Below are 27,020 nucleotides of genomic sequence, written 5' to 3'. Positions count from 1 at the left end.
ACATAGCTATAATTGATCACATTGGGTTTTTTTTAATTGACTGTGCTGGAACTTTAAAAGGTTTCTCAAGGCCAGAAAACCTGTGCCAAGGGCTTGTCAGATTCCACCTATGGTATCTATAGATTTGGGTGAATCCCTCTCTTCTTGAAGTTCCCAAAATATCTTGAGATCCTTGCATCAGTCAGGAGGTGGCCTTCCTTATTCATCTGATAAGGCTGCTTGGAAACTACAAGTTTCCGATTTCTGAAGAATTCAGGTAGAGAGAAAAGATAAAATCAGGTAGAAAAGAAAAGAAAAAAGATAAATGTTTCAATCCTACTTACAAAGGTATAATTTACCAAGTTATTACAAGCCATAATTAGTTTGAGGGGAAAGGTTTCCTTACATCTGGGAAACACAGATTAAAAGCCAGTAATATTTCAGACAAAACCCATAAAAATTATAACCATGTTCACCAGATCATTCAGTCCTATGTAACTAATCCTTGTGTTAACAGTTTTATGAAGCCATCACATTTTCCATTAGAATTCTTTAATTTCTTACCCAGTTCAGCAGTATGACCTGAACATTATCAAAAACCTGTACTTGTCAAAAAGTCCTCTCTATGAATCTTCTTGAAGATGAAGCATTTTTTTTTTTGGTAAAAGCATCAGAGTACGATAACTGTCTATAAATGACAAAAGACTTGAAAAGGCACAGTTAAACACATGATTACATTGCAATGGACAAAGAAATTCGGTTACTGCTGTGACAGACAACATTTTAAGATAACTAGAATTATGACTGATAACATTATACCAGAACATACCAGATTTTAAAAATTTCGTATAACTTCTAAAACCTTTATATTAAGGGCATTTATCCATACACTATAAACTAAGAAAATTTATTACAAACCACTTGACAATGTTTCCCAAGTAATTTAACATACCAAATAATCCTAATTATTTTAATATTGCTCTCTGAGATGCCTTAGGGCTTCTCTGAAGCATTCCAAAATTAGCTGGAGATCAAAAGTACTTTAATTAGAATTTGATATTAGAAAAGTTTGTCAAAAATATAAAAAAGTTTCAAAACACCTGGTCAAATAGGATCATAGGTCACTGTGAAACAATACTTACTTACTTAACCAAAGTGACAATAAGAGATTTTAAGAGCAAATACAGAAAGTATAAATTACTCAAAAAGTTAAGAAACTTTACAATTATCAAAAGCAGATCAATATTCCAATAAAACTTTGTTCTCTTAACAGAAAGAGAAAACCCAATTCAAGTTTTATACCGCTTTACCTTCAATCTTAAACTTTACTCAGTTAAATTCATTCTAATCTTAGTCCTGACCACACACAGAATTCCTTTTAAAGATTTTTTTTTCATAAATCTACAACTTTCTGTATCAATATTAGTTTATCCCTTATTTTCTTTCCCATTGGGAAATAATCAGCTTTAGGACAAAATTACTTTCTTTTCCCTTAAAAAATGCATTTCAATTTCTCATACATTGTTTTACTGAAAACACACCTCTTACTTTCCTTGCATACTGAAATGTTTCCCTTATTATTTTAGTACCTTTATATACATATATATTACAAATTTTAACCATCAAAAACCTTAATCTCTAGTGAAAAACAAGAAGTAAGCAAATGTGAACATACCAGAATTTCCTGACTGGCCAACTTATGAATATATTCTATAACCTCTAGAAATATACATCTCCTCATATTATAATTTCTTTCCTCATTGTGGTACAAGACATGTGTCTAATAAACCCAAACATCTTTAGTTTTTCTCTCACATGAAGACAAAAGTAGGTAAACTTAGACTTAACAATTAACGTTCCAGTATTTTATCTTATTTGAAATGACCTAGATATTCAATAAATTTCCATCATTTAACTTAATTTAGCAGAACTCTATAAAGAGTTTTAAGTTACCAACACCTGGAGAGATGATTTTTAAGTAGACAATCGCAAAACATAATTCTTCCCAAAGAGTTGATCCAAAAAAAGTACTACCTCATTTACATTTACTTACAAGTTTCATACCAAGTTTTCTTTCCTGACAAATTTTGTATAACAAATTTGAATAACAAAATCTTACTGACTCTCAGTAAACCTAGGTATAATAAAAGTATTCTACTTAATGTTGATGACTCAAAAGACACATGCCTATACTAAACCAATAAACTTTAATACCAAAAATTAATTTAATACTAAATATTTCCCAGATCATGTGAACCTAAAATTCATCAGGTTAGCTTCTAAGTCTGAAAATTTATGTAAGTGCTTACTTTCCTTTAAGCCAATTAAATAGAGATAATTTACAAATTAATTTTGGTACTATCATCCAGAGGTAAAAACATATCATCTCTATAATATACATAGCCATACATACATCCATATAAACACAGATCTCATTGTTTCCTGCTTGAGTTAAAAATCCTTCTTTTTCTTTTTTTTTTTTTTTCCTTTAGTCTCAGGAATTGGAGATGGTCAGATAAAAGTTTCTGAGAGCCCAATTAGAACATTTACATCTCAAAGGCACAGGGAGAGAAATGCAAGTTCCTCTTAGAAAGATTGCTTCCTCTCACAGGATATGAAAAAAACAAAAAAAACAAAAAAAAAACTTAGAATGTCAAAAGAGCTCCATCCTCATCATTTTTCTCTGGAGTCTAAAGAACACCATGGCCACCAGAACTGAGGGTGGTCTAATTTTGTAGGATGCATCCTAAAGGGCTATTTTTAAGAAATGAACTTTTGTTTCTCATGTCCACCAATCGAAACACTGCACCTTCTTTAACACCAATATACACTCACACACACCCTCAAAATATAAGCCAAACCAGTTCCAAAAGGCTCAAAGCCAAACCCATTCCAAAAGGCTTATTTTGATACAACAGTATAAAAAGGCTTTGCATAAGGAATTTCATACCATTTTTCTTTCCTTTTACAAAACAGTTCTACTTGAAAGATTATGTTATAAATTAGAGAGCCATTAGGGCCCATTGTTCTCCAGATCCTAAGGAGCAATGAGGCCAAGCAGTATTAAAATGAAACACTTTTTTCTTTCATGGATGCATAACTGAAGATCTCCCAGTTTTGCAAAACAGACCCTAAGGGTCTACAAGATATAATAGAGTTCTGGTTACCCATCATAAACTATCCATGGCTGGTCCTGTCAGACATTCCCCAGGCTGTGTGCCAAAAGAAACAAACCAATGCAATGGGGTCCCTTAGGGTCACACTTCCCTAACTTGAGAGTGAGAAGCCTCCTCTTACTGTCCCAGATGGTGGTGCATGAGTCCTGGTCCAAACGGGAGATTCACAGGTACAGCCCCAGGTGGTGCTAAATGGCCAGAGAGACTCCTCAGTCCAAAAGGGAAAACCCAATTAAAGCAGTGCTCTGCTCAGACACTGGAGTCAAATGGCCAAGTCCCAAGCCCAAATGGAAACTTCCAGTCAAGGTAACACAATAGGGAAAAATACCCGGGTATCATCACGCCTAAGACTCCTCCTCTACTTACCAGGTACCTCAACCTTCAAATGCCTCGTTTCCTTTACCACAAATATTAAAGGCGCTGTGCGTCAACGACACCCAGTCAGTGGCAAGCCTCAGGGCTGTCCTTGAGACAAATGTGCTCAGGCAGCTGCTGGACAGAATGAGAGCCACCACAAGCCAGGGTTTGATGTGCCACAGGTGAGACACCCACGTGGGACGATGAGTCCCTTTGTGGTCACCAAATCCAACTAGGGTCTGCTGGTAAAGCCCATCTACTGACACGGGGTTGTGGTGAAGGAAAGTACAGCATTTATTTGAAGGGTATCGAGCAAGGAGAACAGGCAGTTCATGCTCAAAAGATCCAAACTCCCTGATGGCTTTCAGGGAAGGGTTACTAAAGGCAACATTTGGGATGAAAGATGCAAGGTGCATGATTTGTTCTAATTAGTTGATGGTGAGGTAAGAGTCGTGTCTCAGAAATCTTAATCATCAACCTTCTGATTCCAACCTTCTAAGGTACATACTTGTGGTCTGCATGTTGTCACCATCCTCCAGGCAGGGAAGGGTATCTTAGTTTTGCTGAACAACTCAAAGGTATGTATCAGATTGTTATGTATATCCTTTGAGGAGGAGCTAGGACTTTTATCACTGAACTACTGTTTAAACTATCATTACTTTTCTTGTTTGCTTTACCTTTGTTTCTGTATGCCCTCACTTCCCTAGTTAACTACTTGTGCCCACTTTTTGGAACTCAGGGAAGGCCTAGGTGACTAAAGCCTTTTGCTACAAACAAGAAACAGAGAACACGGAAGGGGCTTTGGTACCTGGGAAGGCCCTGCAGGGTTCTGCTCAGTTTCAATCCCGCCTTTTCTTTGACACTCGTCAATCCTGAGGAGAACGGGGCAAGACAAGAGAGGGAATAACATTTTAGATAGAGAGGTTAATCGAACTCGGCAGGGGAACTTGGTTTTATAATTACTGGACAAAACGCAAGCATCTTGAGGACCATACAACTAGGTAATCGTATCGCAAAAGTTTTGGTAGAATAATCAAGTCAAAAAGCTCCCTTTGATTATCAAAAGATAATCACTTTTGTCTGCCATACAGCTTTTACGTATGATAGGCCTTGTATTGTCTCTCTTTTGAGAGCTATAAATTCCTTTGGAATGCAGAGCAAGACCAGAGAAGGGGCCAGGAGGAAGGAGGCATTAAACAGGGATCTACACAGAACAGGATGCTACATAGCTGTTTGGCCTTCCTGTAATACTATTTATTGCCTAGAATGCTTTATGGACAAGTAGCTCTCTGGAACAGGTGGTAGAACTGGCTGATTGAAGAGTCAAGGTTCAGAAAACTATTAGAGATGAATACCAACAAATACAGAGAATAAATGACTTCAGACGTGTCTTGGCAATTAATTAAAATGGAACAGAGATTACAGTCTAAATCTCAATTCAGTGTCCTTTTCCCTGCATCCATTGCCAACTGTCTCTGATCAAAATTTTACACTAGAATTTTCATACTCCAATTGGGCACTTCCTGTCAAGGTTGGTCATTAATCAGTTGATTATTTTATGGAAAAAAATGGGATACTTCCCACAGCACCTGGTGCACAGTAAATGCCGGTTAAATGTTAACAAATGTTATCCTTTATTTTTAGCCTCTTTATTGGGGAAGACTGGCTTTATATGGTAATTAAATCTGAATTTACAAGTGCAAATCTCAGGTAGAAATTTTTCTGGGGTGGAAGATGGATTGTGCAGACTGCACGATGGTACAAATGAATAGATCCAGAGGTCTGAAACCAGTATAGGGGATGAAAAGTATCTTCTAAGTTCTCTACTGGGACCGCTGTAACAAAAGAGATTAAGAATAGAAAAGCATAAAAATGTGTTTGTTTTACATGACATGGGAGCCCTCATAAGGAAATGAAGATCCAAAAGATGGTTAAACCTGTTCTTTCACTGGGTTTGATGAAGAGTGGAAAGTCATGGAAAGATATGATAGGGCAGAGTATGAGCTAAGCGTAGTAAACTGGGAGAACTCGGCAATGCCTGTCCAGATTCCTCAGTGTGTCTTTCTTCCGGGTAAAGGGAGGGTACCTTTCACATGATGGTTTATACCTGCTTCACAGGAAGGTCAGAGAGTCCTTCCTCAACATCCCATTTTTCAAATTCCTTCAGCTTAAAATATTCAACGTGCCAAGGTGCCATATTTTGGGGTAGTGTGTCCTGAACCCTGTGAATACTAATTCATCCTTTGATTTAAATTTACAGAAATAATGCAATCACATATAAGGCAAAGAATTAAAATTAAAAAGATTGTAAAACCTTAGCTGAAAACCTATGTGGGGAAAGAAGAACCCAAAACAACTCACTGTATTCCCTATTCATTTTTTTAATGGAAGTATAGTCGATTTACAATATTATATTAGTTTCAGGTGTACAACATAGTGATGAAATATTTTTAAAATTATAACCCATTTAAAGTTATTATAGAATATTGGCTATATTCCCTGTGCTATACAATATATCCTTGCAGCTTCTTTATTTTATACATAGTGATTTGTATCCCTTAATCCCCTCCCCCTACCTTGCCCCTCCTCCTTTCCCTCTCTCTACTGGTAACCACTAGTTTGTTCTCTGTATCTGTAAATCTGTTTCTTTTTTTGTTATATTCATTTGTTTCATATTTTAGATTCCCACATATAAGTTATAGCATACATTATTTGTCACTCTCTAAGCATAATTAATACCTTCCCTCCAGGTCCATCCATATTGTTGCAAATGGCAAAATTTCATTGTTTTGTTTGGCTGAGTAATATTCCCTTGTGTGTGTCTGTCTGTGTGTGTATACACACACTACATCTTCTTTATCCATTCACTTGTTGGAAACTTATGCTGCTTTCATATCTTGGCTACTGTAAATAATGCTGCTATGAACACTGGGCTGGATGTGTCTTTTTGAATTAGTCTTTTCACTGTCTTCCTTATTCTACAGCATACCTTTAAAATCAGGCAAACCAACCATAGTTCTGCCTTTCCTTTCTTTGACTCAACTGGCAACAGCACAACTCACATGATTTTTGTTTCCCCTCCAGAGAAAGAATGCTAGGGGTCAGCAAAGAAGCCAAGGTAAGCTCATTTCTTCAAAAGCATCTAGTAAAGAAAGACTTTTACATTAAAACTAGGTTTCCACTAAAGGTAGAATTACCATATGATCCAGCAATCCCACTCCTGGGCATATATCCAGAAAAAACTGTAATTCAAAAAGATACATGCACCTCTATGTTCACAGTGGCACTATTCACAATAGCCAAGACATGGAAACAACCTAAATGTCCATCGACAGATGAATGGATAAAGAAGATGTGGTACATATATACAGTGGAATACTACTCAGCCATAAAAAAGAACAAAATAATGCCATTTGCAGCAACATGGATGCAACTAAAGATTATCATACTAAGTAATGTAAGTCAGAGAGAGAAAGACAAATGCCATATGATATCACTTATATATGGAATCTAAAATATGACACAAATGAACCTATCTATGAAACAGAAACAGAATCATGGACATAGAGAACAGATTGGTGGTTGCTGGGGGGAGGGGGTTGGGGGAAGGATCGAGTGGGAGGTTGGGGTGAGCAGATGTAGGCTTTTATATACAGAATGGATAAACAATAAGGTCCTGGGCTTCCCTGGTGGCGCAGTGGTTAAGAATCCGCCTGCCAATGCAGGGGACATGGGTTTGATCCCTGGTCCGGGAAGATCCCACGTGCCGCGGAGCAACTAAGCCTGTGCGCCACAACTACTGAGCCTGTGCTCTAGAGCCAGCGAGCCACAACTACTGAAGTCCACGTGCCTAGAGCCCATGCTCCTCAGCAAGAGAAGCCACCGTAATGAGAAGCCCGTGCACTGCAACAAAGAGTAGCCCCCACTCGCCGAAACTAGAGAAAGCCTGTGCACAGCAACGAAGACCCAACACAGCCAAAAATAAAAAATTAAATAAATTAAAACAAACAAACAGAAAAAACAACAAGGTCCTACTGTATACCACATAGAACTATATATTCAATATCCTATGATAAATCATAATGGAAAAGAATTCTAAAAAAAAGGAATATAATCACTTTGCTGTACAGCAGAAATTAACACAACACTGTAAATCAACCATACTTCAATTTTAAAATATACTGATTAAGGAAAAACAAAACAAAAAAACACTTGGTTTCCACTTAACCGCCTGATGTTTGAACTCAACTACTGCCTAATAAAAAAGCTGCTTCCTCTTCCTATCAAACAGTAATCTCAGACTAAAGCAGGGATCCGGTAGTTTTGAGTTCTCAATGGTTTTTCCATCCACCCTTCTGAGTTCTTAGATGAGACTCTTACAATAAAAGACAGATTTATAAGGGGGAATAAAAAAAAGACCAGAAGTTTATTAACATGTATATCTTAGATATACATAGGAGATACCCAGAGAAAAATGAGTAACTCCTTAAGGTGGTTTAGAATTCAGGCTTAAACACCATTTTAACAGGGAAAGGGGAGTGAGGATGTAGGCCTCTTTAAGGGATTATTAGGAAAGATGAATAGGCCTTTAAGAGAATACATAGGAGATATGATAGTTTGTGACATTTGGCCAATGTGTCCTCTTCTAGTCTCCTCTCCCGTGACGTCAATCTTCCCTGGTTGATAAAACTCTCGGGGAAGGGACTTATGATTCATGACAATTGTGTTGCTTTTACATGATCTGTCTTTAGGCAGATACGAGGAATCCAGAGACAACTTTTTTCTGCATTTGCTGTTTTTTAAGTACATACAGATCAAAACAATCAAGATGCCAAAGTGGCATATTTTGCAGTGGTATATTCTGCTACCCTTCGATATCATCATATAATACTGTGCTCTGCACCAGGAAAAGCAAGTTCATTTTTAAAGATAATTAGGAGGAGGAGAAGGGGGTGGCTCAGAGGCCACATCAGGACTCCTTCCAGGAGTTTATAAAAACAAGAGCAGGGCTTCCCTGGTGGCGCAGTGGTTGAGAGTCCGCCTGCCAATGCGGGGGACACAGGTTCGTGCCCTGGTCCGGGAGGATCCCACATGCCGCGGAGCGGCTGGGCCCATGAGCCATGGCTGCTGAGCCTGCGCGTCCGGAGCCTGAGCTTGGCAATAGGAGAGGCCCCAACAGTGAAGGGCCTTCGTACCGCAAAAAAAAAGAGAAACAAAAAAACAAGAGCAATCAGAAGCACAAATTGTGAAACTGAGCAGGACCCTGTGGGGCCCTCCTGAGCACAAAAGCCCTCCTGTCTCCTGTTTCTTGTTTGTGGAAAAAGGCTTTAGTCTCCTATGCCTTCCCAGAGTTCCTACTAATTAGGGAAGAGAGGGAATTCAGAAACAAAGGAAAAGCAGTTAAGCAAGAAAAGCAATGATAATAGTTCAGTGGTAAAACAGAACCCTAGTTCCTTCTCAGGGGATATACCTAACAACCTGATGCGTATCTTTGAGCTGTTCCTAGAAACTAAGATTCCCAGCCCCCCAACCCAAGTAGAGAATGGTGACTACATGCTAACCACAAGCATGTAGAACCCAGACTGGCTAGAACCACAAGGTTAATGATAAAGATTCCTGAAACACCACTCTGTTACCTTACCACTAACCAATCAGAAGAAAGTCATGCACCTTGCAGCTCTTACCCCAAATGCTGTCTTTAAAAAAACTCTTTCCTGAAAGCTATCGGGGAGTTTGGGTCTTTTGAGCACAAACTGCCCATTCTTCTTGCTTGGCACCCTGCAAATAAATGCTGTACTTTCCTTCACCACAACCCAGTAACAGTAGATTGGCTCTGCTGTGCAGTGGGTAAGCAGACCCAACTTTTCCTTATTCTGTTCCCAATCACAGGTATTGACAGCATTGCACTAAGCAACAGCCATTCTCAAACCTCTCTTCCAAAGTTGTATTTTATTTGAAATGCAAACAATAAAGGTGGGTTTTGTTGTCTGAAACACAACATTCATATATCATAGCAAAGCACAATCAACTGTTTTAATTTCTTGCTGAAGAAATGACACTTGTATTTTCCACTGTTTTATTATAAAAATCAACATTTCATTTGTTACAACTCAACTTATTGTAATAATCAAAAAGGGGATTTATACAAGGTATTTTTATACAGTTTAAAATTAAAGCACTTATTTTACAAAAAGGGGGAAGTGAATAGTGGACAAGGGCTGACCAAATGTTGGTCATTAAAATATAAATACATCCTTGCAAAGCACCATCGTACCAAAGTCCATGAACAAGAAACACCAGCTGACTTTAAGACAATGACGAAGATTAAAGCTTAAGAAAAAATTTAAAAACACAGAGGATAAAACATCTGAAAGCAGCACCAGATCCTTCACTTGCAAATAAGGCTAGTCCAGCTTAAGCATCTCAGTATCCTCTTTACTCTTATTATAATAAAATGTCCTCAACTAAGCCCAGATACTTAATTTCATGTAATGTTAGGTTTAATTAGACTTTCTTTGCTTTATTTTCTTTTTAATATTCATATTTAGGCATTGATATTTAGAGAGACATATACATCTCCCTATCTATCTAAATATTTATCTATATCCCTGCCCTTGTATTTGATTTTAAAAATTCTGTTAATAATTTTAAAAAATTCTTTCTTTTTAAAAAAGAATGGACAGTTAAGCAAAAGCACATTGTATAATTCTTTGGTGTTAACTACTGGGCAAACCCTAAGTAATGGGAAATCTAAAAGTTAGTTTTTGTTAGGCTATATTCCACTTCTGAGTACAAGATATCATTTAGTTTATAATTCTACCTGTAGAGTCATGATGATTTTTTTCAGCAATAACTTAAGAATGGTTTAAGAATGCCTTATGAAAAAAAAAACACCAAAAACAAAACACCATAAAGTTTACCTTGACTGAAGAAGGATGAGGTCAGTAATTTCATTCTAAATCATCTAGATTAACCGAAAAATCTACCTCCCTCTCCGCTCAGGTATAGGCTTAGTTTAACAAAAGGCAGAATCCAATCAAACAAATATCCTGAGTATATGGTTCACAATTTAAAAAATCTTTTAAAATTATAACAGTAAAATGTTATGCTTTAGGGTCCAAAGTCCTTTAAAAGTTTGAGAATTTCAAAAGCTAAATTTTGAGCCTATTGTGAAATGATGCAATCCCAGAAGTCAGAAACCAACCATATGCTACTAGTACTTTGTAAAATCATCTGTTATTTCTCTTGGTTCATTTTAGGTTTGGGATAAGGAAAGGGGTACCAAATAAAATTAAATTTCTTGAGTTTAAGAATTCTGAGAACATGTTTTAAACAATGCTTGATTATGAACTTCTTTAAGACTCAGTCCATGTCTACACTTAGTGTACAGTCTCACTTACTGATGCTCAAACATTTGTCAGCCATCTGATAATCACATACTCATACCCACACTCCAGACATACTATTCATGTCATTATTCAGAACGAAGTACTGCGCTTATTAAAAGTTTGACATACTTGGGGGGCGTGAAAAGGCCAAGATTTTTGTTTCTGAATCTTGTTAGACGTGTAATGGTAATAACCAACATGCTGCTTTTATGGCATGCAAATCAATGAAGTGACAAGTTTCCCCCTGCAAGAGATAAAGCAATTTTGAAAACTACACTTTTGGGCTTCCCTGGTGGCGCAGTGGTTGAGAGTCCGCCTGCCGATGCAGGGGACATGGGTTCGTGCCCCGGTCCGGGAAGATCCCACATGCCGCGGAGTGGCTGGGCCTGCGGGCCATGGTCGCTGAGCCTGCAGGTCCAGAGCCCGTGCTCCGCAACGGGAGAGGCCACAACAGTGAGAGGCCCGCGTACCGCAAAAGCAAAAAAACAAAAAACAAAAACTACACTTTTAAGAATCTAGTCGAGGCACAGGACTTGACAGAGAAACAATAGCAGCAGACCTATCGCAGAGCCAGGTTTGCTTGCTTAAGGCAAGCCTTTCTTTTGTACCAAAAGTAAGTAGTCTCTAGACTATGATTACTGCTATCAGGTCACATAAGTATATACAGTTCATTAACAGATTAAGTCACAGTTACTAACCCTATGTGAAGTATTCTTCATTAATGAGCTTTTATAGCAAAACAAAAAAATTTTCCCTCCAAACTAACTGCTACCTAATAAGGATGGTGGCTATTTTTATACCTTAACAATGTCTTAATATCAAATGAGTTGGTTGTATACAAATGATTGACTTTGGAGTATTTTTAAATGATGAAAACATACAATCCTCAATCATCTTAAAATTTTACTGCTCAAAATCTCCCACCCCCAATTACTGGCCTATATTAGATGAAAATGTACTGTAAAGACTTCATTTCTAAATACATATCAACCCTTTAGAATATCTGTTCTCAAACTTATTGAAGGGTCAGATAGCTCTTGGTGGTGCATCACAAAGTATTTTTATATTAAAATTAAAATAATGATAATTTCTGCTAAACATATAATATCTCATGATATGCTAGTTAGAAGAGTTATAGCAAGTGTCAGAGGCATAACAAAATTTCCTGAAAGAAAAATTAATATTGAGAAAATTCTATGCCTTAACTGTTTTTTATGTTGTGAATATGCCATTATCTGATATAAGCAACAAAATCCTTTGGGCCACTGTTCAGAAAACCAGGGCTTAGCAGGAGCCAAGTTCAAGATTATAAAAGTTCAGAATTATAAAAGATCACTTCAGTGAAGAATAGCTTACTACAGGGCACAGAAGGCATGCTATGCTGAAGTTCAATTCTCAGATAATTTTAATGACATCAGTAATGGGCATACTTCACGCCATACAATCACAATGAATACTTTTGCATTTAAGGAATATAATGAAATTTTATTCATTGCCCCCCAGCATGGATAATGAATCTAGCAATACTCCAAATTCAAAACACTTTTTCCCTTTTTCCCGATTTGTGCCCTCATATATTAATTTTTTATCTTCCAATTAAAGATCTTGTGTTTAATAATCAAGATAGTCTACTTTTAAGCTTAACTGTCCATATAATCTGAGGGTCAATAAATCTTTCCTGAATTTTGACAATTCTCATTGAAAGGTACTCCCCAAAATGTTAAGAATCCATCTCAAATACCAAGAAAGAGGATTCTGAGATTCAGCTGAACTGCCTTCAAATAATTTCAAACAAATTGGCACACAAATTAGTATTTTGCAAGAAGAGGCCATTGCCATCGCAGTACAAGCACTTGAACTGAGATATAACAAGGCAATATTCTTCTTAGTTCATTATAGTGCAAGTTTCCACATGGGAAGCCCACCAGATAAAGATGCACATTAAAAAATGTAAACATATAGAATTCTCAAATTCTAAGTGATACCCAGTTATTGCTAACCTTTCCATCTTCATTTGAGCATCAAGCGCCCTTGTGTGTCACAGAACGCAACTTCAATGTCCATTTTGTTAGAACTTGAGCACTCTGTTCCATCAACAGGAAGAGTTAACACTCGTCTGACTGAAATGCAAGATACTAATGGATTACCATTTATTTATACGCAAAATCAAGTGCACCTGATTCATATAAGGTACTCCCAATAATCTAAGCATTACTCTGAAACCGTGTTTTTTTCTCTTTAAAAAGCTTACTTAGGTATATTTTTAAATTGCTTAAACAGTTAGTTCACCTCCACCAAAATTCTGAATCCCTTCTTCCACTGTTTTCTCTTCGGTCCTGAAATCCAGAGAGGCCTCAACAAAACAGAATTAAAAAAAAAAAATCATTCGATAACAACTGACCAACATCTGTTAAGGTAAAAATACATTAGTTTAAAGACACATTCAACTTTGGCAGAGACATTTCGGAAACATGTAAAAAGCAGGAAACCAGCTTCTGGCCAGGTGGCAGAGCCGTGCCGGACTCATTCCACAGGTCAGCCCTGATATAGCTGAAGATGAAGCAGCCCCAGCACCACACAGGTCAGGCAGGTTACATAAGAGCCTTCCAATAGTCCCCTCCACCCAAGTTCTGACAGCTGAGAAGCTAACAGTTTGCCTTCTCATGGAATCCATACTGTTAAAGTTGTGAAATCATCTTAATCCATCATGGAATCAGAGAGAAGACACATAAAAAATATATGAGGTGATTATAAGAATAATTCATGGATAATTTGAAAAAAATCTAACATTCACATTAGGTAACAGAAAGATATTAAACTCATGTCACACATTAGAAGAGGTATGTATGTAGAGATCATTCTGAGAAAAATTGGCCTAAAGAACATGAAAATGTCACCAACAGTTAATAAAGGGAAAACCCAACGATAACAAAAAATTCTCTTTTTAAATAGATTGTCTCTAACCGGAACATATTTAAATGTTTTACTAGGAAAGATACATATAAAAATGATTTCATACTGTGATATTATATGCTGAAAGTACTGCAAGGATATATGATTAATTTACAACAAAAACTTAATGGTTAAATTTGTAACTCTTAACTCTTAAACAGTTTCTATATGTGTTGTAAAAAGACATTTTAATGAGCATTAAAACAATCTTGGAAGTAAAGAGGAGCAATAACATGTCTAACCTTTGATCATTATGCGAACACAGCAGTCCAAATGAAGAGCTAAGCTGATGGGGGTATGGAGCTAGTAGAAATATTAAAATGAAACCTTAATTTAGAAAATTCCATTTTATCAATCCTCAGATAAAAAACTGTGAATAAATTATGGTATTTTGGCAAAATACCCTACAATACTGCTAGGGGAGGAAGCAAGGTGAAAACACCCAGGGGAAAAAATTAATATATGACAGAGGGGTGAGTTTTAAGGTAGGGACGGAAGACTTGCACAACCAACGGCCCCATAGCATCTTACCAGACAGCTGATCTCTCCCACAACAGCAGCACCCCAAATGGATTTTTATAAATATCTATCTTCCTCGATAAAATTGTTGGATTCCTAGAGAAAACAAAGCCCTTTATCCAAAGTTAGTATTAATTTTTTTTTCCTTTCATTTCTTAAATCTGCTGGCCTTCAAATGTTAGTTAACATGAAGGCCATTTGGCTACTTCCAAGTATCTATAGTTTGCTGCTCTGAGATGGACTTTAATTTTTTTCTTCTTTTCTTCTTCTTTTTTTTTGGTATCAATAAAGCCCAGACATTCCTGGTCAGTGATGCCTTTATTATTCCTGTTTCCTTTGTACTCAGTCACTTCACTGGGTTTAAGGCATGCTTTGTGTATTTAGTTTGCAAAAATAAAACTTTTAGTACAAATTTATTTTTTATACAAATTTTTATGGCACAAGCAGCAAATGTGCTGTTTTAAGAAAATATATAAATATCTTTTCCTTCTGTACAAATATCTCCAGTATGCCCTACCCCATTTATAATTTTTATCTGTACATGGTCTGCCTCACCCTTCTCGAAGAGCTCCCTCCCCCCCTCCAGATCTCAACCGAATTCGTGTTTACACTTTCGTGTGGGAGGCAGTCAGAGGAGGAGGGCCCCTCCTCAGGAGGAGTCTGTACAGGGAGAGGGCGGCGGTGGGTAGAGGTGATGAGAGTAGCTCCTCTCTGTGTATGGAGAAGGTGGGCAGCTTTCATAGTTCTCTTCTGCCGACAAGTACTGGCTTCGGGGCGTGGGAGGCGGAGGCACAGGCTCTGAGTCATAGTTCAAGTCACTAGTGTAGCCCTTGGCTGTGGCCACTGAGGTCATTATTCTCCGACTGGGAGCGTAGTCACTGTCACAAACATCTGTGCTGCAGGGTGTGGTGGGCGGTGCAAAGTGCCGGTAACTGTGCGGCCTGTAGCTGGCACAGGGAGAAAATCAGGAGAGGCTGAGTCAAACTTCTGGAGAGGTGGTTTTCTCTATCAGAATACAGAAGTATTAAGCGCAAACCTCACCTGCAAGACGATAAGCTACTACAATTTAAGGCTGCACCAACCAAGAGGCAGTTTTCCATGGCAGATTGGAGGAGGAAGATAGCATGTGTTTCATATTTGTAGATAAAATGTGATTAGAAGCAATTAAAAGTGGATAGAATGGGAATGCAGAGGTGAACCCACTCTAGCCTCTGGGTGTGCGCTTGTATCTTTAAGTTACCCTGTATCATAGAATAAAAAAGAACTATTCAAAGTTGTATTTAATGGTCATCTTTGGAAAATCTCTCAGTTATACATTTTGGATTTAGTCTATATAGTGGACCTCACCAATTTCTGGCTCTCCATGATCTGTGAGAAGAATGGGTCTTTATTATCTTATATTACTCAAACACGTTAGCATTCTCTCAACACTCCTTAAACGATCTATGATTTACCTGATGAATAATTTAATGATGTCTGAAGACTTCACTCTCTCTTTACAACTCAAATACTGTACAAGCCAGGCTGAATTTTGGTAGACAGCCTAAGGAGCTTATCTATCCCATTATTATTACTATCAGCAAAGGGAAATTGCTGTGGGTTGGGGGAAGGATTGTTGATTCCCTGTATGTAGACAAGCATATTGTCATAAGAGTGGCTCTAACTGAACATCAAAATGATAAATTCTAGGTATCCATACAGGACCAGTGAATTTTCTAATATGTATTTCAGAGTCCTAATTTATTTTTTACACCTTTTAAGCTACCTTTTCAAGTAATCTATAGCTGTTAAGTCAAGTCTGTAGCGTGGCTAACTAAAGAAAAAGGCACTGGAAAGAGAGAAGTGTACTAGTGAAAATAAGAGCTGACAAATTGCTGGCTTTTCTATCATTTCTACTTCTATCTATAACTTCTTATACCATTCATAGTCTAAATATAGTAAAGCTGCTCTTATTTCATATTTATCTCAATCAAGATTTATATGCTTTCCCATCAGACAGAATGACTGTAAGAGTAGGGCAAGAGCAAGTGTAAAACTGAAGTAACGATTTATAAAATACCTAGCGATACAGAGTGCCAGATAACACCTCAGGATAAAAGCCATGTGAGGTAAGCCCTCAGTGGTATGAAAAGAAATGGCTGCAAAAGACCAAAAGTTACATGACCTGCCAAGCAGGTTCTCAAGCATTTTTACTACCAGTACTGACATGATGTCATAGTATTTTTTAGGTCTTATCTTTCTGTCCAATCAGGTGGCGAGCCTTGGAGAAATTTCTTGGCTCTACATTTAAAAGGCCCAAATTCCATTTTCATGGGAGAAAAACAAAAAGAGGAGAGAACGAAAGGAAACAGAATTAACAAAATTCTTTTAAGTTCCACAAACTTTAAGTTAGACAAAAGTTTCAACAAATGATAAAAAGTTTCACTCTGAAGAAATAAACTGGGCTTAATTTGAGATGTGGGAAATGGTTAAATAAGAATTGTTTTTGATGCAAGTATGTTTACTTGAACCAAACAGTGTTTTATTCAATTTAAGGAAATTAATTTTTTAAAAGTAAAATTTTAGGTCTTTCCTTTTGTTTTTTCAATTTTCTGCCTTTCTATTTGGCTTTTTAGAACAAACTTGTGGTAGGGAAAGCAACATTTACAATAAAACATAAAAACAATCGGTTCAGAGCCAAGCCTATCTCATCCATAAACTGAAATGAGAATTGTGAATGAGATACTATAAACAATTTCCACTGGCTTTCTACGCATCTATAAGGTTATATATCAGGACAATCTGACTGGAATGCTAGGAAACACCTGATCTCGAAGACAACAGGCGCTTGAGGGATGCCAATAAACACTGGGCACTAAGTGACGGGAGAGTATAAGTTTTGGACTTTCCGCTGGCCTCTCGAATAAGACGGAAGATGACACACTAGGACTTAACTTGCTCGTCCCTATGCTCTACAACTTCACGAATCAGCACAAAGGCATAATCCCCCCATTTCTGGCTTACAAATACATTTCAGTTATTTTAGTGAGTCATGATTTATTCCATGCAACTATATGAGAAACTTTTCATTCCAGATTGTAATAACATATGTAATCAAGAGGTGAACTTAAAGCTTCTCTCAACTTTTCTCAAATTCTGTTCCCTTAATACTCCTGCTGTTTTAGAGTTCTCGAAACGCTCCCAACCTTAGTTTTATCCCAATATTCCACTGAAGACTATCAATCAAACCTAACCTCAGCAGTAACCTATTTTGCAATCAAGTCACTTTGGGGGTAACTTCCTTAGAATACTGCCAAAGCCTGGGGGCTCTACCTTAATACTTTAAAAGACAGCATTTTTGACTCTCTTTAAAAAATGTATAGTGCCCTGAAGACCCAAACAGACATTTCTCCAAAGAGGAAATGCAGATGGCCTGCAGGCACATGAAAAGATGCCTGACATTGCTATCATCAGCAAAATGCAAATCAAAACCACAATGAGCTATCACTTCACACCTGTCAGAAGGGCTATCATCAGAAAGAACACAAATAACAAATGCTGGCAGGATGTAGAGAAAAGGGAACCCTTGTATACTGTTAGTGGGAATGCAAATTGATGCAGCCACTGTGGAAAACAGTATGGAGGTTTCTCAAAAAACTAAAATAGAACTATCATATGACCCAGCAATTCCACTCCTGGGTATATATCTGAAAAAATGGAAACACTAATTCGAAAAGATATGTGCACCCCAATGTTCCCAGCAGCATTATTATTACATTTGCCAAGATACGGAAGCAACCTAAGTGTCCATCAACACATGAATGGATAAAGATGTGGTACACACACACACACACACACACACACACACACACACACACACACACACACACACACACACACACACACACACACACACACACAAAACGGAATACTATTCAGCCATAAAAAAAGAAAGACATTTTGCCATTTGCAATAACATGGATGGACTTGGAGGGTATTGAGCTAAGTGAAATAAGTCAGACAGAGAAAGACAAATACTGTATGGTATCAATTATATGTGGAATTTAAAAAATACAACAAACTAGTGAATATAACAAAAAAGAAGCAGGCCCACAGATATAGAGAACAAACTAGTGGTTACTACTGGGGAGAGAGAAGTGGGGAGGGGCAATTTAGGGGCAGGGGAATAAGAGGTATAATCTTTTAGGTATAAAATAAGCTACAAGGATATATTGTACAACACAGGGAATAGCCAATATTTTATAATAACTATAAATGGAGTATAACCCCTAAAAATTGTGAATCACTATACTGTACACCTGTAACTTATATAGTATTGTACATCAACTATACTTCAATTTTAAAAAAGTATAATGCCCTGAAAGAAAAGGATTTGTGGTAGGGGCAATATCAGCATTACCAAGACAAGATGCCTGTTCTCTCTTGGTGACCATCATCTATTCATTCAGGGCTACAGCAAACTCACAACTAGAATACTTGCTTCTAATAAATACTTCGATTTATACTGGAGGAGGATGTGTATTACCTGTAGGACCTATGAGTGGAAGGACTGTTTGAAGAATAACCAAATTCCATAGTGTAATGTGATCGCTCTGTGGCCGGGGATGGCGGAGGGTTCAAAATCTAAAAGGAAAAATAATCAAATTATTGAAATAAGAATAGTCTATTCCAGACAGAGACTATTAGCCTTTTTTCAACTTCTTTTCCTTCATCTCTGTTCATATTCCTTTCCATTACAAGAGTAGCACAATCCTGTTTCAAAGATTTGACCTAAAATAGTACTTCAGGACTGTGGCTCTCCACCCCCCAAGACACAATTTCATTATGGCTGAATAGCACAAGGTGATGAGAAGGAAATCTGTAATCTACAAGTCACTGGTTTAAGTATAGCACAACTGGGTTCTGAGTTTTTAAAATTATAAATGTTTAGAGAAAAATTACTGACTTAGGAGAAATACCAGGTGTGCTTCTTCTCTTGGGAGGTCATGGAATGAAGGTCCTTAGACTCTCAGGAGGTACTATTCAATAGTTCTACTTTTACCCACTATATGAAATTAATGTCAGTGTTTTCAAATATGCTGGTTGCTACACAGTGAACTTAAAGAAAGATTTCTAAGTGCTCACGTGGTAGTAAATCCTTTGAGTCTTATATACCTAAATTCTATACTAAAAAACTTTTTATATTACCATCACTGAGTACCCACATTTAAATAAGTTAAAAATCTAAGATCCTGTTTATCTTAGTATTCAAAGTGAACAAAGGAAAACAGACTGCTTACTGCAGGGAAGTAAGTGCCTTTGGTGCTTGAAGAACTACTTGACGATGCTCCTGTGACATGAGCTCGGTCATAAGGGGGTCCACTGCTTCCCCCCATGATACTGAGGGAGCTTATCATTGATTTACCTCGAGACATTCCTAAAATGAAGGAGGATAATACTGAAGTTGAATAAGGTCTATAAAAATGCATGAAATAATTTTATTCAGTACTAGAATTACAAATACCAATAGTCAAACAGTTTGGCTTTAAAACAATTTATGCCCTCTTTCCCCAATAATAATTGAAAACACTTAAAGGAAAAGAGAAACAAATGTTCCCTATAAGTGGACCCTTCCACTGAGAGCTGGCCTAGAACAAGGACAAGAATAGCTCCCAGCCCTTCCTCTTCCCCAGAATGGAAGCAGAGCTCTTCAAACTGAGAGGTTTTCAACCTCTTAGAGGATCTGAGAAAGAAAGAACTGTGGAGAGTGGAGGCTGCAAAGCAGGGCAGACTAAGTAATAGATCTGCTCAAAGGAAAACTAAACCCATTTTTAAGGGCATAAACTCACTGTATGGAAGATTATTGCTTTATCTACTGGATGCAAATGTTGCTGGAATCACAACTACAATGCTAAAGAAGAAATTCCATTTTTTCAAAGTGACTTCCCAAATTCCACTAACAAAGTTAGGTATGGTAACAAGGAATCATTAACAGTTTTAAAAATCACATGTTTCCTTCGAGTTAACAGCCAGAATAAGTTCTTATTTTCACAGGGCTCTTGGCCTGGTATCTCTTTCTCCATATTCATCACAAGAAAGGCTTCTTTTCACTGAGGGTACCAAAATGCATTGAAAAGAAAGCTGGGGCTTCCCTGGTGGTGCAGTGGTTGAGAATCCGCCTGCCAATGCAGGGGACACGGGCTCGGGCCCTGGGCTGGGAGGATCCCACATGCCGCGGAGCAGATAGGCCTGTGCATCACACCCACTGAGCCTGTGCTCTGGAGTCCGCGAGCCACAACTACTGAAGCCCGCGCACCTAGAGCCCGTGCTCCACAGCGGGAGAGGCCACCGCAATGAGAAGCCCGCGCACAGGAACGAAGAGCGGCCCCCGCTCGCCACAACTAGAGAAAGCCCACTCGCAGCAACAAAGACCCAACGGAGCCAAAAATAAATAAATAGATAAATAAATTTATTTTTAAAAAAAAGAAAAGAAAGCTGTACGTCCCTAGAGCAATATGGTCTCTCCCAAGTACCGAACATCTGGCAACTTGGCTATGTTTGAACAAAACCTACTCCCACTGTCATCACCTAAGTTAGGAGAAAACATAAGATGATATATACCTCCCTGCTATCACTCAGGTATTTCTAAATCTCTGTTTGCTGAAAAGGAATCTTCATCCATTTCTTGGCCTCGTTTAATTCCTGGGCTCAGTAGTACTGAGGTCTCTTGGTAGTGAACCTAAAGAACTGTGGTTTATGACTCTTCACCAAATGACCAGTTGATTCATTTTCAGTAGAGCACATCCAGAAAACCAGTATATGCAGTAAATGTATTATATATAAATGCTTGTATGTACATATATTTGCTTTATATCCTTTGGCAATTTCTACCAAACCATACCTAAGGACTTCTGTGTAAAGAGAAGGTGCTAAAAGTAAAAGAGAACATTTGTTCTTATAATTGTTTAAACCCAAAGCGGTCTACGTGGACATAGACTGTAGGCAGTATTCTGTTTCCATAATGGAAACGTGGCAATCTTGGCAGGACCCAAGACTTGATTCTCAATGGATCAGTCTCAGCTCACCTGGAAGGGATCCTGACAAAGAGCTTGGGTGTGGCACATAACCAAGGGGCACAGAAGCTGGTCCATGAACTACATAGTCGTTAGTCATGGTTTCCCCATCGCCCTTCATACGTGGACACAACATCCTCTGGCAAATAAAGTATATGGTTCCAGACACAAAAATGGTAACAATTACTCCAATAACTGAACCAACTGTATTGGTGGCCTGTGGTGCTGGCTCCTCAGTTGGATCTACAATGGGAATGCAGTACAATTATATAATGGAAAAACAACTGTAGGTTCAAAATAGTAATTAAGAAGAGGGCTTGCAAGCAGAATGAGGCTAATGAAGACAACTCATAAACACTTTTCTCTTTTATGAATACATATACATCAGGCCCCATGGATATATACATAAACGTCATTGTTAGGAATCAAAACGAATTATCCTTAAGTGAAAACAGACATAGAACAATACTTTGGGAAGTATAATTGTAAATCAATAACAAAAGTGTTCAGTATAGATTTAAACACCATTAAGAAGCTTAAAACCACATATATAGATAAAATCTATCCTAGTTCATTCTGTATATCATAAAAATCAATAAGGTTACTTTGGAATTTCAGAGAAAATTTTAGGGTCAGAAGGGATGGACCTGGAAGAGTCATCAAATGTTTTACCTGGAATGGTAAAGAAGCCAAAATCAGCTCTGAGCTTGATTTTAGGTCTGAAAAGTGACATTTAGGCCTGGTGAAGAGAAAGTAGAAGCTACAGATGAGCATTAGCTCTCAGGCCCAATATACTGCTGCCTTAAGGGGGAGTCTAGTTGCCTGAGGGCAAGGAATATAAAGTCTCTGATACTTGAGTACCCGAGGACTCAGAAAGAAAAGCCAGAGCATGAGATGCCCATGGCATCTGTATTCATGGAATCCCTGAGCTATCTGAGGCTTTAGAAGCAGAGGGCATCAATATTAGAAGCAGAGGAAAATAGAAAAAGGGCTCATCAGATTCAGAGCATTACTCCTCTATTCAGAAGGAAAAAACCTTCCATTCTGAATAGTCAGACTATATTTCACAACTGCAGATTCTTTAAAAACCTTCCTTCTGCTTCATCTTGCCTCAAAAGAACCCACCCACATAGCTAACTCACCCTATGATTAAATCCAAGAAATGAGAAAAAACAACATCACTAAGTTACACAATATGTAGGGGCTGCCAGTCCCATATTATCACCTAGGGACTCTGAGGCACAGACTCCTTAGTTCTTGTGAGCAACAGCCCATCTCTCTCATTCTTTTTCAGTGCACTGGCATTCCTTTCTAACGCCAACCTTCAAGAAAGAACAGTTTACACTCACCATCTCCAGTTCTTAGTCTCTGGGTCACATCTTAACTCACTGAAATTAGACTTCTGTCCTCACTACCACAATGAAACTAGTCTGCAAAGGTCAAAGTTCTCCCATTTGCCATAGTCAGTAAACTCTTCTTCTCACTGACATTTCTATACATTCGATATTGCTGACTCCTGTTTTCTTCTCAAAGATGCCTGATCCTTCCAAGATGCCACTCTCTCAGTTTTACCATCTGATTATTTGTTCTGTTTCCTCCGGTTGGCTTCCTTCTCTTCTGTCTGCCTCAAGTGCAGGTGCTTCCCAGAGTTCTGTCTACCACCTGCTATTTTCCTCCGCCGCTTACTCTCCCTGGGAGAGTTCGTCTACTGCCTCAGCTGTAATTAACATTAATAAACTAAAAAGCCCATCTCTCCCTCTTGAGCTACAGACCCATATAGTTAACTTTCTGAATAGCTACAATAAGATACCCAATGGGCAACTTTAAGGCAACATAATCCAAACTGGACTCATAGTCACCATCATTTGTCAATGTTTCCTAGATTCCAGGGGTAAGGTAGATCATAAATAAATGATGGCACCTGTAGCAAATTAAAGGAATTTAATTTAAAACAAAAATAAACTAATTAAAAATCTACATCAGCTAAACATGACATCCACAGTCAAGATACAAAATGATACTTGGGTTCTTGGTCTCTGCCATATACTCCAGTTTATGACTCCAGTCACTCAGTGAGGTAACTTGTGAGTCAACCTAGACTTATCAACTCTAAGTGGTTACCAAACTCTTTTTATTCTATTTCTGGAATAACTTTGAAATCTATCCCCTCCCTCCTTTCCACCACCAGTGCTCCCCTTGATTTAGACCTCCACCGTCTTCTGCTGGAACTACAATAGCCTCCAAAGCATTTTAAAATCATAGGCTGCAAGGCATTAGATGGTAAAAACAACTTAGTGGGTTGAAATCAGCATTTTGAAACAGAAAACTTCAGAATGCGTTCCACACAATATAGGTAAATACTGTTGTAGACACTTTCAATTGTGTGTACTCACATCTTTGTATTCCTCTTGATGTGGTCAAAAAATTTTCAAATCTAAAACCAATCTAAAAAAGTCCCCTGCCATAATCCTATCACCTCCAATGCATCTGCTTTACAGCTTTCACAATTATGTAGCCATGCCAGTCCTTCACTTAAGTTTTTTAATGGCTCGCCATTATTCTGGAATACTGTCTAGACTCTTTAGAGGAAAAGCAAAACCCTTCGTGATCTCACCTTTACATATGCTATCTCCAGCTGACACCCCTCAAGACAGGAGCCTGTATTTTGGCAGTCCAATTGACATGTAACTTCTCAAAGGTGCCTGTTTCACTCTGGTTTTGAGCAGGACAGGACAGTCCCTCTGCCTGGAATGCAATCTCTCCACTTATCCGCATAAGTAACGCTATTCACTGACCAACACCCACCAACCTTATGCACCATTTTTCTAAGATGTTTTCCCTGATGAACCCCATCTTCATTCCTAAAGATCTGACTACTTTCTTCTTTGTGCTAATCCTTGTATAGATCTCTATTACAGCTCATTTAATATCATTTATCACACTCCTTTATCAAGTACCTACTATGAGCCAAGCTGTATGTTTTACATACATTAAATCATTTAATTTTCTCACAACAGCCATGCTAAATATTATCTTCATTTTAAAGATGGAGGAACTGAGGCCTAACAAGAGCAAATAACTGCTGGTAAGTGGTGAAGTTAGAATTCAAATCCATCTCTGCCTGGCTTTAAAATCCCTCTTCTTACTATTACCTCTCACCACAGAGGGCTTTGAGAACCCTGGTACAGGTACCATGCATCCTCAGCACACAGCAGGTATTCAGCACATGTTTGCTGAATAAATGAATAGTTTCCAAAAATTTTAGTGAGTCTCCCATTTGAATTTTGTAAAAATACCAGCTTAAAGTCTTTGATAAGATTAAAGAGCTTTAAAATGAGTTCTGTCTAAACTCCACAAAACCAGGGTAGGTAGACCTGGCTTGTGCTGAATTCCATTCAGAACTGTTTGTCAACTTGGGATATATTTTATGTTAGGACATTAGTCAATAGTTATGAACCCTGAAGAAATACAGGTTATTTAGCCTAAGGTCTCTAGACCTAGGGGTGTATGGTGGCTCAAGTATCCTCAGGCTGAATTTTAAGGAAGCTCTTAAAGTCAATGAGAGACTGGTAGAAAATTACCCAGAAAAAAAATGGGAGATTTTAAACACGGACCAATGTTCAGAACTCTTAAGTTTAGACCACTGATTGATTTCTACATATCTAAACTGAGAATTTCCTAACTTTAGTTTTGGCAAAACAATATTCTTTTCTGATGCTTTACTAAATGTTTCTGTGAAGACTTTTGTACATAAGAAAACTACTGTCTTTAAGAAATTATTAAGTATAAAATGTAAGAAATCCCTGGTACAAATAACTAACTTAATAACTTGTTTCTTAATAAGGAAATATTGGTTGTAAGTGAACCTCACACATAAAGAAAAGGAAAAGTACTTTAAAAATTCTCCCTTAAGAGTAATAAACAAGGTTTTAGTCATACTTACAACAATCCAGTTCATCTGATTTGTCGCTGCAATCTAAATTATGATCACATTTCTTGTGTTTTCCAATGCACTGACCATTGGCGCAGCGGAATTGATCAATTAAACAAAGCACTGAGAAAAAAATGCAAATAGTTTTCTTATTTTTGCTACGATGTAAAGGTAAACTCTGGCAAAAGTCAGAAAGTGCTTTCTGGGCGCAAATGAAAAACAAATCAGACTTTTAGAGAAAACTTACAAATTATTCTCTGGGGATTTCAACTGGTCGAGAGAAAAGAGAAGACAAAGGAATCCAGCACAAAATTTCCTATTTTGATCTTTATGCTAAATTTCATCTTTCACTAATAATTTGTCAAGAATTAAAGAATTCTACATGCATTTCCGGACACTAAAAATTTCCAGAGAATTTGTTTGTTTTTCTTGTTTTTGTCGTGGTTGTTTTTTTACTGTGTTAAAGGTTAGCAGATAAAAGAAGAAAATATGAAATTATTTTACGTTATAATAAATAAATCCACTAACTGAGAGCTCATTGGAAACAAGGACTAGGTTTTACATACTGAAGGTCTAATGTTTTGGCCTCATTTCTCAACTTGCAAAGCTTATTAACGTGTATAAACCTTAAGCATGTTAAGTGAATTAAAACAATTTAGAACATGCTACTATGTTTAGAAATTATTTAAAGTCAAATACACTTGAAAAACCCCAAATCTACCACTGAATGAGCCAAAGCAATACTCTGAATTTCAAACAACTTAATTGAAAAAGGACTCCATAACCAGGCCTAGGAATTTCGGATACCTTCACAGTTCTTCTCATCTGACTTATCCTGGCAGTTGGCATCTCCATTGCATCTCAGGGCACCATCAATACACTGCCCACTGGCACACTGGAACTGGGACTCTGAGCACACAGGACAATTGAGCTCATCACTGTGATCTTCACATTCAGTAAACCCATCGCACCGCCAAGCCACAGGGATACAGTCAATTTCTCCCGTGAAACAAGTAAACTGCTGAGGAGAACATGTTGGGGGTTCTTCAAATGAACAAGGGGGAGGGGAGTGACAAAAACACAATCATAGTCACACAGAGGTACAAACATTTACACCTGAGTGAAGCCCATTTAATAATTAGCATGTACAAAACACTTCATAATAGATAAAATCTGTAAAGTGTCACACTGAATCAGAGAAGAAATATAATTTTTACAGTACTTCATTTAGATTCACTAACTTGCAAAACTATAAGGCAGAAGTTTTCTCATATACTATAATTCAAGTAGGATTACTGTATTTGCAATCCGTTATAATCTCACACATAACCTAGGAATCATCACTATAATCATCGACCTCCAAATATTTTAAAGTTACCTTAGAATTCATAACTTTTCTAGCCCTGAGGTTCTCAAATAATGGTCCACAAACCCCTGGGGGTTCCTAACATGCGACCTCTTTCAGGGTATTGACAAAAACTATTTTATAATAATATTAACATGTCACTTGCACTGGTGCCACAAAAGGATTGGTGGGTAAAACTCTTGGCACCTTAGCAGATTCAAGGCAATGGCACCGAACTGTACGAGCAGTCACTGCATTCTACACAGTCACATACATACGGGGTAAGGGGCATTGGGGAAGCCAGTTTCATTTAAGAATGTT

General features: G+C 37.7%; 1 protein-coding gene across 1 annotated transcript in view; it reads right to left on the bottom strand.

The window, feature by feature from the left end:
- Positions 1-9,571: 9,571 nt before the first annotated feature.
- The window catches only part of LRP6 (LDL receptor related protein 6), a 179,060-nt gene continuing 161,611 nt past the window's right edge, over positions 9,572-27,020 (bottom strand). The window contains exons 18-23 of the mRNA XM_082636519.1: positions 26,162-26,398; positions 25,367-25,477; positions 21,436-21,666; positions 19,651-19,787; positions 18,897-18,994; positions 9,572-15,318 (exon numbers count right to left, since the gene is read on the bottom strand). Of these exons, the coding sequence (XP_082492645.1) occupies positions 15,021-15,318; positions 18,897-18,994; positions 19,651-19,787; positions 21,436-21,666; positions 25,367-25,477; positions 26,162-26,398 (1,112 nt within the window). The 3' untranslated portion in view covers positions 9,572-15,020. The remainder of the gene's footprint in view (positions 15,319-18,896; positions 18,995-19,650; positions 19,788-21,435; positions 21,667-25,366; positions 25,478-26,161; positions 26,399-27,020) is intronic.

Source organism: Mesoplodon mirus (assembly GCF_964341445.2).
Source record: "Mesoplodon mirus genome assembly, chromosome: 11".
NCBI classification, from domain to species: Eukaryota; Metazoa; Chordata; class Mammalia; order Artiodactyla; family Ziphiidae; genus Mesoplodon; species Mesoplodon mirus.
The sequence above is the reverse complement of the archived record's forward strand: the minus strand, read 5'-3'. Positions and strand labels throughout refer to the sequence as shown.